This window comes from Cydia fagiglandana, chromosome 21 (genome assembly GCF_963556715.1).
Source record: "Cydia fagiglandana chromosome 21, ilCydFagi1.1, whole genome shotgun sequence".
NCBI lineage: Eukaryota > Metazoa > Arthropoda > Insecta > Lepidoptera > Tortricidae > Cydia > Cydia fagiglandana.
In genome coordinates this window covers 5777519-5793790 of record NC_085952.1, presented here as the reverse complement: position 1 = coordinate 5793790, position 16272 = coordinate 5777519, and the positions used below count along the sequence as shown (strand labels likewise).

Below are 16272 nucleotides of genomic sequence, written 5' to 3'. Positions count from 1 at the left end.
TTTTTGCCGACTAGTCGCCGACTAATCGCCGACTACAAATGTGGCCGGATAGTCGGCTTTCCCGACTAGTCGGCGACTAGTCGGTACATCCCTAGTTTTTTATAATGTGTTTATTAGAGATGCAACGGATAGTTGTTTGGCCGGATACCGGATACCAGATATTCGGCCTGACCATCAGCCGAATATCCGGTATCCGGCCGCCGGATATTCGGCCAGCGGAACTATAGCTACATTTCGGTTTTTTAGGTGCGCATTCTGCAGGTTTGACCTGTTTCCTAGTGAATGTTCGCGCGGACTCATTTCTAGGTTCGAAATGAGTGCGCGTGCAAGTCAATGGAATTATTAAATTGTTTTTAAATAATAAACAAGTACGATTATGACCGTATCTGTCTCTTAAATCCAATTTGTTTACTCCGAAATCAAGCAATGTTACTATCCGGTATCCGGCCGGATAGTAGGTCACTATCCGGTATCCGGCCGGATAGTAAAATAATGGCCGGATAGGCCGGATACCGGATAGTAGCCGGATATCCGGTGCATCTCTAGTGTTTATACTTATTTTTTGTTGTTTTTTATGTGTTTTTGTATTTTACTTTTATATTCATGTTATAAATGACCTAGCCTAAGAAGAAAAATAAATAAATAGAATAATAAGAATTATTATTCTGTACCATAATATTAGGTAGGCTGAATTATGTACAAGTCGCCATCAGATATATCGGAGCGGCCAAGGTGTTCACAATATCTGAACACGCACTCTAACGCCTTGACAATAGAGGCGTGTTCAGATATTTGTGAGCACCTTGGCCGCTCCGATATATCTGATGGCGACTGTACCATACTTACCTCGCGTAATTTTACTGTTTAATAAAATGACAATACACCTCATTGTATAGGTAAATGGGTTGCTAATTATTATTGTCTCAGGTGTACGGATCTATATCTGATTGCATTATTTCTCTAGTTATATAAAAACTTCTTTATAAATACTTTAATATACCTATATTTTAAAGCGAGAATCTGAAAGATACTTAACTTGTTTTACTATGTCGACCATTATTTACATAACATTTAACTATTAAAATTTCAACAAATTACATCCTTATTTTATCAATAAATGGTTCATTTACTTATACAAAGGATATAGTGTTTTGAAAGGAAACTAGAGCGAAGCAAATAATTCAGGCAGGCAGCAGGTAGATAACGTGAAACACTGAGAAAAGCGAGGGATTTCAATCCCTCATAAAATACCGACGTGAAAGGAATGAAATCATTTTTTCTACCGACATAGTAAAAGAAGCTTACAGCCTCATCATATTTGCAACCGTAATCAAATAGAGTTAAGATACAATTTTCAATAGCAAGTCGATTACATTAGAAGACAATTTATAGAGTGAACATTAGGTGGTCGTGCAAAGTTAGCTTTACAAGTCCTACAGCTAAGTTATGATTACTGTACAGGGGGAAGTACAGTCGAGTGCATAAATATGTATACATTTCTTCACCTTAATCCCATTGCAATAAGGAGTAAAAATGTATACATATTTATGCACTCGACTATACAAATCGACCTATGCTAAGTGGGCGAGATATTTGTACTCGTAAGGTGTGAGAAGATTGCGTCTATCCATATGTAAAATTCAATTTTGACGTTTAATACAGAATTCAGAAGCTGCACTTGAAATTGTATAAAGTATTGACACAGAATAAATAATACTACTAGGTACAGAAGACTCACTCTCTAACAAAACGCGTCTGTTACGATCAGGACAGATATGACCGCTAGGTGGCGACAGCGCCACGCGCGGCTTATGGCAAACCCCAAAATTGGGGTCGAACGGATGTAGTTTTAGCTAAGTACCTGTAGCAAAGCGACGAAATCGCGGAGTGAACCACGCCTGGTATTGAGTACATTACAATCCACGGTAATACATATTTCCATAAAACAGATGGCGCTAGTGAGTCAACAACAAGTCGCACTCCGTACCTACCACGATCTCTAAATCGCGCTATTCATGTTTCTAGTATGTTTCTGTGCTCGTATTTCCCAAACGGATGAACCGATTTGATTGCGGTTTTCAGTAGAAGAATAGTTGGGTCATGCACAGTTTATTGTATGCTTAATATGTTCGCGTCTTTTCTGTAGTCATCGCAAAAAGATAATTAAAGTTAATTTTACACTGCCCCTTACAGAAACGAAAATTAAAAATGATATTAATGAATTAAAAGTGATAAGTACCCGGGTATTTAACTTTTATTTTATTGTCCACAGAAGTGACATTTTCCTGCAATGTTGCTAGATGGATTTTGAATGTTTTAATTTACTAAATAGCGCTGCCATAATTTTGTCCGAGATTTTTGAACCCATTTTAGGATACGTTAGAATTTTACATTTGAACAGCCGCAAGTCAAAGGGAGCAGAGGGCCTACTGCGGACGTTCGACGTGTTGCCTCCCTGTCACACTTACGTACGAATTTACAAGTGCGACAGAGAGGCAACACGTCGAACGTGGCTCGCGGTAGATCCTCAGGGAATGGTATGTACAGTGAAAGGTTAAAGCTATTATTTCACAGCCCTCGACTCTAAAGGAGTGCGTTTGTATAAGGTACGAAGTGTTAGCGGTTAGCGATGACTTCTATGAGTGCGAAGCATTGAAATTGAAGGAGTTAATGGTAAAATTACAGCTCTAAAATGTATAGCACATTAGAGTTAGACCAATATAAGTCTGCAACACGTTTGACGTTTAAAATAACACTTGCACTGCGTGTGGTCCGACTTCCCTAATACATAGACAAACAAAACAAACTAGATGGCGCTGTACGCCGACTTAATGTTCTTTTTGATATTTTAGTTCAGTTCGGAACTTACCGCAACTTGTACGACCATACGACGCCATCTACTTTAGCTGTCAACATTGCGGCTTTAATATTGTGCCCCTTTTCGTGTCCTAGTAATCTTAGGGTTCTTTTGTTCATGATATTATGTGCAGTTATTTAAGTATAGACGCAGACGAGGTAGGTATTAGGTATATATAATATTGAGTACTTATATATGTTATGTATATATAGTCGTGCACACATTTTTAGAGCTGTTATAGAACAAAAGTAAATACAGAAAATAATAATATAATATGTATAATATAGACGAGTTTATACCTACATTAAGGATGAATGCTATGAAATTGAATGACAGATCTAAAAGTGTAAGAAGGAATATAGCACAGTAAGAAAACTGTATATGTTATCATTTACAGCATTTACTTTCCCTATTACGTAAGGTTCTTGAGAATAAATTCATATAGTACTTACTTAAACTTAATTCTCACGTTTTTTTTCTAGGAGTACTTTAACCTTTTCGGCGCCGTGTCAAACACAAAAGCTGCGCCACGTCACTGAAGTGTAAAAACTGAAATTGAACAATATGTATTTGCACGTAGGTCTATGTTGCTCTGTGGTCTGTGACCGAATTATCCGTCTTTGGCGTTGGACCTGCGGTCATTGGCGTCCAAAAGGTTAATGACGACTCTTCGCAATAGGTATGTAATAGGGAAAAGCAAATACTTCATAAGTTATACTTTGATATTATTACTTACATATATTTTAGATATATCTATGGTAAATTCCAGATTAAATCCATTTACCATAACTCCCTTTATTGTCCTCGGTTATATTTTCATAATGTTATTTCCATATTTAATACTCCGGCACAGACTAAAATAATAGTACCAGCTGTAGCTAGTACTAGATACAGAATTTTCTGTACAAAACGCGTCTATTATGACAGATATGACCGCTAGGTGGCGTAACCGCGAGCAGGCGTCCGTTCCGCAGCGGTGCGCGGCAACTACTACTGCTAGACACCAAAATTGGTGTGAGCCGCATGTACTTAGCGACGCAATGAAATCGCGGAGTGAGCCACGCCTGACTCAAAGGGCAATGTTAGGCTATGGGTATCAGCACTATCAACAAACTGTTATTTGATAAAATTTGTCATTTTTTCTTCTACACGGCGAAACTAATAAAACTTTCAATTACTATCTAGTGTGATGGTGTAAACTGTAAAGGAATGGAAGATGAGTAAGGCACCAGGGTACAAACTTTAATACTATAAAACTAAAACCATCTACTTGAAACTCTTGTTACTACCAACTACCAAGCAAGAGAAAGTCAGCCGAATACCTTTGGATCTAATGGCAAATGGGAATAAATAAAAAAAAGAAAATAAATAAAAAACATTTACTATCACATGAAAAACTCACAACTTAAAATGTCGAAACGCAAATCAGGCGAACACGTTCGTTGCTAAAAATAATCAAGTACTAAAACACTCTCAACTGATCCTTTTCGACCTTAAGTCAATGCATTAAGGGTTACAAATAATCAGTTAATTGTGTCATCGACGGTACAATGTACAATAAATTTACTGGAAATACAAAATAGTAAAATGCATTTCACCTATGAATTAACATTTTCAGTGATACAAGTAAAACGAATTACTTTCACATTTCTAGTTAATAGGCAGGAAAACGAATTACTTTCACATTTCTAGTTAATAGGCAGGGTACACACAGAACGAAACGCCTCGCGAGTCAAATGCCTCCGGCGAGCCATGTCTACACAGACTGCTGCTTGGCGCGGCAAATTCCTTTCGAGGCGGCCCGTTCTGTGTGGATGCGTCTAATATAAAAAAAAAGATATTTGGTCTCAAACATACTGAACACAACAGTCAACGGGCACCCTTCCTCATCAGATTAAACCTTAATCTAATCCATATTAATTACTTAACATAACATTAGCTCAGTCTATAAAACATACCCAAAATATGTTATGAGGAATCCAGCCAGTGTTCAAAAAAGGCACTACAATTAAACTATGTATTTCGATTATATAATTGTAACCAAAAATATAAAAAAATACAAATAAATTGTGACTAATCTTGTACTTTGACAATCTAGTTTAACTGGAGTCCCTTTGTTTAAACTATACTTAAATAAACTACTATAATTGTAGTCAAAGCTTAATCAGGCAGTCGGCTATAGATATATATGATTATATATGTGCCATTCACTTGCCTGTTATTATATTAGATTAGCGTAATACAGTTAGTTATTTAATAAAAAACAGTGTGCGTTTGGTAAGGTTAGGTAGGGTACAGATAAAGACAGAAAAAAATCCAAATGTCATCTTCAGGGCTCGAAAAATTAATGCGGATGACGTCAAACCACTCAAAGGATGATTTCAAATTTTGTTATTTCGTGCGACATCATGTCACACGAAAGATTAAATACAAACGTCATCCTGTGTGCAAAATCACGTCATTTTTACGTCATCCGCATGATCGAGCCCTGGTCATCTTTATAATGAATATGTTTATTATAAAGATGATATTTGTTTTATTTTGGTTAATTTGGTCAATCCATATTTTTGCCTCGTTTTTGCAATGGTTAACTAATTTCACCTGTGACGCCCTTTACAGATATACAAGAACAGGTAAAAGGAACTTCCAAAATCAAATAGACTCTGTGTACCTACAGTGAAAGTACCTCTGTTACGAGCTTATATTTCTAGAAAAGGCGCACTTATCCCACGAAACCTTATTTATTCCTTAACTAAAAACTGCAATCATATAATATGACAATTTAAAACAAAATTTCACGAAATTAAATACTGGAATTTTAACGAAAATCTGGATAAAATATTTTTTTTTAAGTCAATCAAATTTCAAATTAAAGTAATTATAACATTTTATAACTTTCTCTTGCAACATAGCCTTTTCTTGCGAATTCAACTGCTTTGTACTAACTATGATAAATTTTTCTATCGACTTACAAACTTAACATTATGTATATCATATACAAGACAGGCGTATATAAACACTGTCATTATACTATCCATAAGTCATTATATAGAAGCACAAGCATGAATTATTCAAAAGTAATAATAATGGGTATAATTAGGGTAATATTTAATTTAAATTCACGTCTTGCGTAGGTACACTGGCGTTCAAAAATGTATGGACATGTTTCAACCGTAATATTAAGGCATTACGGTCGACATTTATCCATGCACTTTTGATCGCCATTGTACTAAGTAGACCGCTTTAGTGTGGCTGAAGCTAGCAGGTTCGAATCTTATCCAAGACAATTTAATTTCCTCAGAGATTAATTCCTCGGAAAATATAATTATACCCATTTTCATTCCTCTTGTGTACTCTTAATATCGTCTGGCAAGACTGTCTTCGAGCCCATTCCTCTTACGATAATTTATTTTGTATATACATTGTATTATATTTAATTCCCATGCCATTTGCTTCTCAATATATACACCTTATTTAATTTCGATTATGAATTATCTGAATATGTCATAATTTCGCTCTTATATCCGTCTAATAATAGCAAACAGCAAGAAAAGATTTTAAAATGTTGCTAGTTACAAAAAGTGTTTCCTTTTTTTATGGATAAGTTTGATTTAGAGATAAAATAAAAATTTTTGTTTAACTGTGTACAAAGATGTTAAATAATACAATTAAGAACCAACAGTGTTAACCAAAGCGAACCAGTTAAATAAATTAAGAGATTCTAAGGATATTTAAACTAGTTAAATTCAATTTCATCACAGTATATATATGACAGAGTTACTTATTCATTTTATTTGACAGATTCTAGTTTTTTTTTTAAGTAGCAACACACATTTTAATACACCACTTTAAAATCCTTTCTTGTTTGTCTTTAACATATTTACTTTCATACATTCTAGTTTTATTCCTATCTTTAATAGCATCTTTCAATTTCCTTGCAACATAACTGCTTCTAACTCAATAACAATAAACGTATTTGAAATTTATATAACCATTGATTAAACTACACTTTGTATGGAATTACTACAAAATGTAAACGTTCCAATGCTTTTCAGTGTGTATTAGCAATATTAAATGGTAAAAGTACACATTAATAAATGATAAAAAAATATTATTTCCATATATTAGTAATATGGAACAATGCAACTGGGCAATTTTGCTTTGTTTAATAGTTTTTATCATTTACTAATATCCAGTATTAATAATTAAAACTAATAAATACGCACCATACATAATATCAACAGTAAGTACCTTTAAAAAGGCGACTCTTTTAACACTAAACCCCGTTTAGTCGAACATCCTTGAATCGTGACTCTTAGTGTGACGAATATAGTTCACAAAAGTTTTAGATGTAATATGGAAGTAGGATGTCAAGTAAATATTAATAAGTGGTCAAATAGCTACTACCCGCAAATCAACGATCGGGGTAGTACAATTTCTCTTTTATACTTCCATGATCGGAGGTGTGAAAAGGATGCTAATATCGTCCCCTGCCTACTATATGGCCACAACCAAATTTATGATTATTGGAATAACTTTATTATTTTTAATTAAGATTGAACCTCCAATGATCATACATTTTGAGATGTAGCCGTATACTAGGCAGGGGACGATATGATCTCGGTCGTCACTGTTGCAGTTGTCACTAGATTACTAGCTTTAAGAGTTGATCGGATTTGTTCTATATTTTAAATGGCGAACCCTCGTAACAGTCACATAGTAACACTGTTGTCGCACCATCAGCTGGAAACGTGAATGGCGACTTTATCCATGAATTCATTCACAATTTCACCATGCAATTTCGTAGCTCACTGTACAACGATCATTAGAGTAGTGTGACGTAATATTTATTGCAACACCGAGCACTGCGAACACTGTCACTCTCTTGATCGTAGCAACACCGATCACTGCGAACACTGTCACCCTCTTGATCGTAGCAACACCGATTACTGCGAACACTGTCACTTTCTTGATCCTAGCAACACCGAGCACTGCACTGTCTCGCCTAATCCCCGTATCACTGGGTGACAAGTCTCACAACGATAGTCCACAGGCCGTGGAGGTAGTCGGCCCAGCGCTAGGCGGAGCTCCACAGCGCCGAGGTGACGATGGGCACGGGCGCGAAGAAGGCGAAGTACATCGATCATAGTACTATTGTAACGTAGTATTTGATCCTAGCGACACCGATCACTGCACTGTCTCGCCTAATCCCCGTATCACTGGGTGACAAGTCTCACAACGATAGTCCACAGGCCGTGGAGATAGTCGGCCCAGCGCTAGGCGGAGCTCCACAGAGACGAGGTGACGATGGGCACGGGCGCGAAGAAGGCGAAGATGAGGCCGCACGTGATGCCGGTCACCAGCGTGGCCCCGCCCAGCATGCCGGCCGTGGCCGCGTGCTCAGGCGCCACCATACTAGAAATAATAATTTTTTGTTTTACAACCCCTTGTAAAACAAAATTGTTGTTTAACCGCTTGTGCTAATATTGATACCCGAGTAAGCGAAAGATTCCAAAATTGAACCACGAGCGTAGCGTGTGGTTCGAAAAATGGAATCTGGAGCGTTGCGAGGGTTTCAAAGCACGAGGGTTAAACAAAATTTGACCCCGAGTGAAACGCAAAATTTTTCACCACACGTCCCGAAGCAAATATTAAATGTAAAATATGAAACAAAATCAAACCAAATCAAATCAAAATGAATGTTATTAAATATTTATCAACCAAAATCATCAAGTCAATTCTATCAGCAAACAGAAGAAAACAACTCAAAATTTGCGTTTGATTACTTTGCCTCACATGTGAATAAAATGCAACTTTGCTATCAGTTTTTGAAGTGCAAAGTAAACGTTTCCGAGCTGGTGTGGTGAAAATAAGTTTTTTGGCAAAAAATTCATTTTTGGTACAAGCTGTTATCGCTGACTGTAATTTTCTTACGACAGACAACTTATGTTCATCGAGACAATTCTAAAAACCCCTAACACAATTAGGTTGCGTTCATCACAGAGTTCCTATGGCCACCTCCTGTCTCCATCATATTATTGCACCATAATATTGCATTGTCATCCGATTTATATATGCATGCAAAATTTCAGTTCAATCGGAAACCGGGAAGTGGATGGTGAAACTAAATAAAAGCTTGTAAAAAGAATATAAGCATAGTCCGACAACAAATTGTACAAAATTATTGGGCCGCTTCCTATGTAACTGTCTGACTGTAAATTTTTGACGTAAAATGCGTAAACTTGGCCACAATTTCATTCCATTGTCATGCAAAGTGTGACAGTATGTTGTATGTTGACAGTATGTTGTATTAAAGACCTGTCTCTTTTCTATAAAAGAGTGTGACTAGGATAGGGTGTAGAATTTTATGAGATGTAATTAATGGACGACTCTTTAGTATTTAGTAGACTTACCCGCTAACATACATCATCCCAAGGAGCTGCCATGTCCAGAACTCCACCCCAGCAGCACTGCGCCGACCCAATACATAATATCATTGTTGATCAGCACAGGTAGTGTCCGCGTCACGCCACCTTCTAGTTTGGGTTGATAGTTGCAGAGGAGGAAGAATGGTATGAAGATCTGGTTGTGGTTGATGAAACTGACTTTTAACATACTTATAGCAAACATTAGTACACTTACCCGCTAACATACATCATCCCCAATGAGCTGCCATGTCCAGAACTCCAGCCCAGCAGCACTGCGCCGATCCAATACACAATATCACTGTTGATCAGCGTCACACCACCTTCTAGTTTAGGTTGGTAGTTGCAGAGAAGGAAGAATGGAATGAAGATCTGGTTGTGGTTGATGTAACGGACTTTGAACATACTTATAGCAAACATTAGTAGACTTACCCGCTAACATACATCATCCCCAACGAGCTGCCATGTCCAGAACTCCACCCCAGCAGCACTGCGCCGACCCAATACACAATATCACTGTTGATCAGCACAGGTAGTGTCCGCGTCACGCCACCTTCCAATTTGGGTTGGTAGTTGCAGAGAAGGAAGAATGGAATGAACACCAGGCGGGCGGTCGTGAAGATGGATAGCCAGCGTTTTGTAGGCTGAAAATAAATATTATAACATTAAAGGATTACATATAAACGTCTGTCAAAGATGAAATGGCGTTGATAATCGATGTAACTGGTAACTTGGTAACTTCCTAAACAGAGTACGTGTAAGATTTATTAATAAAGAGGGTATGATTTGCCCACACACGTGTCAATGGTGTCCCGAACATTTGGTAAGCATGTGCGAAGCCGAAAGTAGCTCTCTTTTGATAATCTAATGAAAGGTAAGGGGAACCTACTCTTAGCGCTGAAGGGTTAAAACGTGAATATATTTCTAAAAGCTCGCGCTGATAGTTATTACTTATTAGGAACCCGAACCCGAGTGCTCCCGAGAGTCGGTCAGGTTCTCCATCTACGGCGTGTCTTCTTCGGTCGGAGTGGACCCCAAGGGTCTGGTCGTCTTTACGATGGCAGATTCAGGGGCCCATCTAGTCAGCGGCGAATCTCCGCCTGCCTCAATGACGGTGTTAACATTGTTATGGCAGGTGTCCGGACCTCTTTTACAATAGCCCAGTCTCATTGTCCACTGTCCGGACCTCTTTTACAATAGCCCAGTCTCATTGTCCACCCAAACATCAATCCATAGACCGGTATACTGTTCACTTTTTCTACAATAGTCCCAACGCCTGCTGCGACCGCTTCATGGATGTCTATTGTTGCGCCTGTGAACGGGTTCCAGCAGGCGTTCTACATGACATCAAAGCTCTCCAAAGGGCCTCTACGTGTTAGATCTATATCCCCACGCAAGCCTATCAAAAGACCGGGATTTAAAGGCCCGTGAAATCTAAGGAGATACAAATAATAACCAATACTAATAACTAAACATGTTTACACAAAAATGTAGCTAAACTTAGGTGCACACAAATCTATAATAAACATGCGTGATCAATAAGTAAAGCGTCAATTTGCCCACTTTAAAAACAGCAACAAAAATAACACTACAATGAAACTGCATTGCGAAGTGGGCTAACTAATGTCTAGTTACTACTTAATAATATCTAACCACTATTACCAAAAAGAATAGATGGTATAGAAGGGTCCTGTCATTGTAAATTTTGTAGTCACAGTACATTTACCGCCATCTATCGACACACGACTAAGGGTCGGTTGCACCAAACTGTTACGAACGTTAAAGAGTTCGCTAAATTTTTATGTATGGAAAGTTTCATAGTAAAGCGCCGGGGCGCGCCGGCTGACGATGATCAGTCTGTCAAAGGCGGTTGGTGCAACTGGCACTTAAACTCAAAATGAAAACGTATAAAATTATCAAAAAAATGTATTATGGATAAATGATTGTTAAATATGAAACGGTGTCGTCACGCCATCTAGCCGAGAATAGGCTAAAGGTGTGTGCGGCATCTATCCGAGAATGACTTTTCCTTGATTTCCGAGGCACGTTTTTTCCTTAGACTTTATTCATCTTATACGAAGTTACATATGTCTTTGCTATTACTATACCATAGAGAAATATAGTATGAATAGAGTGCTCACTCCATACATCGGTTTTGATATCAATACGACTATTATTTTCGCAGTCGACATCTAGCATCGAGTAGCGGACATATCAGTACCGCTACTCGATACTAATGAAATGATATTGATTAATTGAAAATTTCAGATACCCTGAGGAAGAAAAGCATGCGAAAATATGTGACGTTCCACGACAGAAGGTACCTTATGGCGGCTGACGCTTACATCACATAGCGCAGCAATAATATTGAAGCGACAGTGCAATAATTTAAATGAATTCACAAAAAGGCTAAAATGTTATTTACTGAACAGACCTTATTACTCCTTGCAGGAATATTTTGAGAAATTGTATGACTAATAACAATATTTTATTTAAATTTGTATAATAATAATTTTCTTAGCTTCCGAATCATCGAATTATTAGTTATAGAAATGTAATGTTATCGTAAACTTAGGCTAAATGTATTACTTAGTGTAAGTTTTGCATGCCAAGTGTGGCAGAACATGCATTCATGTAACCCATCTACTGACATGACAAATTGTACCATCTGTGTAATGTTCTAGCAAAATAAATGATTCGGATTCTGATTCGACGTTAATAATAGCGTAAGCGCCAACCGGCATAAGGTACCTTTACCCGTGGGACGTCACATATAACGAGTATATACTTACATATGGGAACAAGCTGGCAGTGATGTTTCCAATCATGGCGGTCAGGTTGAAGGTGAGGAAGCAGGTGAGCCTCATGAAGTTGTCTCCGAGGAAACCTGGCGTAATCGCTTTCACATCTGAAATTAAACAATTAAAATTTAATAAAAAAAAATATTACAAAAAGTTTTCAAAATATCAAGGTCTCACCCCCAATACCATTTCGTGGCATTCAGTGTTGAGACACTGGGGCCGTGGGGTCCAAGTGCTCATGTTCTTATTAAAGAACTGTCGAAAAAGCTGGCCGATACTACCGGTGACCAGAGAGCTGGCAGCTTTCTCTCGCAACGCATTAGTATTGCCATTCAGCGAGGGAACGCTGCCAGCATCTTTGGCACAATGCCGCGGGGGCCTTTTTAGATTCATTTTAATTTAGATTAGTTTTGTTTTTAATTTTAGGTAGTTTTTAATTTTAGTTTTTAATATTTTTGATGTTACTCATTATACTGTATTAAAAAATATATTTCAAGTAATTAGCAATCCAATAAATATTATTCTTAATCTTATAATCCCAAAAGTCCCAAAACCTCCCAGCCAACGGGAATGCACTTATTATTGGCCACCCTGTATATTGTCATGCGTGGCTCACTCCGCTTTGCTACAGGTAGCTAAAATTACATCTGTTCCACACCAATTTTGGGGAAAGCCATAAGCCGCGCGTGGCGCTGTCGCCACTTAGCGGTCATATCTGTGCTGATCGTAACAGACGCGTTTTGTTAGAGCAGTGGTGGACAAAGTACGGCCCGCGGGCCATCTCCGGCCTGCGAATGGATTTTATTCGGCCCGCCGCCGATTCTATGATATAATTAATATATGGGCTATATGGCATTGGCCCACGATTATCACAAATCAAAATAAATTTTGGCTACAATTCTGGCCCTCCATGAAGAAAGTTTGCCCACCACAGTGTTAGAGAGTGAGTTTTCTGTACCTAGTACTATTATTTATTCTGTGATATTGTTAACATACCAGAATGCACACTGGGGAACACAGCTAGCGACACGAAGAACACCAGCCATATATTATACAGCTGCACCCAGGATTGCCGGAGGATGGTTGTGTAGGGTATTTTCTTATTTGTGTCTTCTTGTCCTGTGGCGGCCAGCGCCGGGTTCACGCGTAACGTGCGCTGTTGTAGCGTGTCGTGGTAACGGTAGAATCTCTGGAAATAATTTAAAAAAGTTAATAACTTGAACGTAACCAAATGAAAGACTTATAGTTCGTTTTTTTTAGCATTAGAAAGAACTTGAAAGAAGGTAAGCGATATTGACATGTCTTTTAATTGAAAAACGCTTTTTCGAAATCAGTAACAATTACTTATGAAAGCAGGATATAAATGATCGTATTAGATTCATATTTGTTACATATTTGCCGTAACTTATTTTTAAAATCTGTTTTTCAATTGAAAGACACATCAAGATTGTTTACCTTATTTCTAATGCTAAAAAAGGACTAAAGTGCCACTTGCATCATTCCACTAACCCGGGTCAAACTGTTTAACCTGGAGTTACCATGGTTACCAGTACAATTTGACACTGGGTAAATGGTTTAACCGCTTAACCCCGGGTTAGTGAGATGGTGCAAGTGGTGCTTATACAGGTTACAAAGTTAATGTTTATCAGCTTCAAAAATTCATTAACTGTATTACAGGTAAAAAAAAACATGCCACGAGTTTGACCACCAAAGTACCAAACAAGATAGCGCCGTACGCCTCCATGTTTTGTTGTAGCTCAATTATCAAGCGTCAAACTTTGACACGCCAAGTTACCGCATAATTTTCAGCGCCATCTACATTAGCTGGCGAATTAAAAGCGCGAATTTGTTGTACAATTTACACATCTAATACAAAATGAATCTTGACAGCTTTCAGAAAAAATGTAGCTACACTTAGGTGCACACAGATTAATAAATAAAAACATGCGTGCAATAAATAAGTGGAGCGTCAATTTGCCCACTTTAAAAACAGCAACAAAAATAAAACTACAATGAAACTGCATTGCGAAGTGGGCTGAATTAAAACTACATACACAACTCAATTAAAACAGGAAACATACTTTAAATCCAGTATCCTCCTAATGCCCAAGGTGCTACCTATAGTTCTTATTCAGTTCAATGAAATTTAAATCATATTCGATTGGAACAGAGTTGCTTTTGCTTTATTTCGTTCAGTTTTTGAACAACGCAAAATCAACTCTATTTCCTACATTGTAGGTTCAAATTTCTGTGGCAAATTTTCCATTTGTATGGCTGGGCCTTAGGAGGATATAAGACATTATGGGTAAGATCTGGATGAATACTTTACACAACTTGATTGGCATTTCATTAAGAACTACGGACAGTGCTTATAATAAAAGCCAACCCATTTTCTGCATATAAAGGTTCACTTACCTTTACTATAGTCTGTATCTTGGTATCGTCTTGGGTCGTCCCATTCGTTTTTCGTCAAGTCCTTAAATTAGTCCTATTCTGCTTTCGTCACTCATTCTACATTCGTCATAATCGTCGGTGGCTTTCAATGTAGAATGATTGACGAAAACAGAATAGGACTAATTTAAGAACTTGACGAAAAACGAATAGGACGATCCAAGACGATACCTGTATCTTTAGTTATTCAAATAAAAGTAAACAAAATGGCTCCTAAAGCCAGTTGAGGGTAGATGAAAACATTACATGATCAAATAATGTAGGTAAGTCAATCAAACCAATAAATGTTATATCTACCCGAAAATGTACAAATTATTTGTTTACTTTTATTTAAATAGCTAACGATACAGAGTATAGTAATGCGAAGTATGGCCGTCGGCCGTTTAGCTCGAGTGTCTCCATCAATACTACCGTACCACGCTTAGAACTAAACACTGCAAAGGTTCGAAACTCACATTAAGGCATCGCGAAGTAAGTGTCGAAGCATATTAGCAGCACGAACATCCCAGCGATGAAGTAGTAGATAGCGCCCGCCCGCTTACTACCCCCGATGCTAGCGGAGGCCCACTCGACTAGCATTGCTAGTCCGCACACGTTGGAATCGAGGCCTACGGCGCTATTATAGTGAGTTGTGTATATACTTAGATATAGAGTATAATTCACGGTTAACAGAAGAGCGAAGTGTGAGTCGATGACTGCCATCTGCTTTCTGTCTCTAAAGCTCGACTGGCTCCCATCAATACTACCGTATAACGCTTAGAACTTAAATAAAAGGGTCGAAACTCACATTTAAAGGCATCGCGAAGTAAGTGTCGAAGCATATTAGCAGCACGAACATCCCAGCGATGAAGTAGTAGATAGCGGCCGTCCGCTTGCTGCCGCCGATGCTAGCGGAGGCCCACTCGACTAGCACTAAGGTTCCGCACACGTTGGAATCGAGGCCTACGGCGCTATTATAGTGAGCTGGTGTATATACTTAGATATAGAGTATAATTCACGGTTAACAGAAGAGCGAAGTGTGAGTCGATGACTGCCATTTGCTTTCTGTCTCTAAAGCTCGACTGGCTCCCATCAATACTACCGTATCACGCTTAGAACTTAAATAAAAGGGTCGAAACTCACATTTAAAGGCATCGCGAAGTAAGTGTCGAAGCATATTAGCAGCACGAACATCCCAGCGATGAAGTAGTAGATAGCGGCCGTCCGCTTGCTGCCGCCGATGCTAGCGGAGGCCCACTCCACTAGCACGACGAGGGTTCCGCACACGTTGGAACCGAGGCCTAGCGGCGCTATTATAGTGAGTTGGTCTATACTTAGATATAGAAAATAATTCACGGTTAACAGAAGAGCGAAGTGAGTCGATGACTGCCATCCGCTTTCTGTCTCCAAAGCTCGAGTGGCTCCCATCTACTACCGTATCACGCTTAGAACGAAACTGTACTTAATAAATGGTCCGAAACTCACATTTAAAGGCATCGCGAAGTAAGTGTCGAAGCATATTAGCAGCACGAACATCCCAGCGATGAAGTAGTAGATAGCGGCCGTCCGCTTGCTGCCGCCGATGCTAGCGGAGGCCCACTCCACTAGCACGACGAGGGTTCCGCACACGTTGGAGCCGAGCACGACGGCGCCGGTGTATTGCGGCGGTAGGCGGGCCGCGACGCCGTACACCGAGTTTTGGAAGATTGCGTTACAGCCTGAAATTAGGATAATAAATAATAATAATTTCAGCCTATAC

At 38.6% G+C, this 16272-nt stretch overlaps 2 protein-coding genes across 2 annotated transcripts in view; one reads left to right on the top strand and one right to left on the bottom strand.

The window, feature by feature from the left end:
• The window catches only part of LOC134675243 (transmembrane protein 216-like), a 489019-nt gene that overhangs the window by 354072 nt on the left and 118675 nt on the right, over positions 1-16272 (top strand). The window lies entirely within an intron of this gene.
• Positions 4223-16272, bottom strand: part of LOC134675271 (equilibrative nucleoside transporter 1) — a 50130-nt gene continuing 38080 nt past the window's right edge. Inside the window, exons 6-10 of the mRNA XM_063533491.1 lie at positions 15999-16231; positions 13080-13272; positions 12075-12190; positions 9715-9926; positions 4223-8272 (exon numbers count right to left, since the gene is read on the bottom strand). Of these exons, the coding sequence (XP_063389561.1) occupies positions 8134-8272; positions 9715-9926; positions 12075-12190; positions 13080-13272; positions 15999-16231 (893 nt within the window). The 3' untranslated portion in view covers positions 4223-8133. The remainder of the gene's footprint in view (positions 8273-9714; positions 9927-12074; positions 12191-13079; positions 13273-15998; positions 16232-16272) is intronic.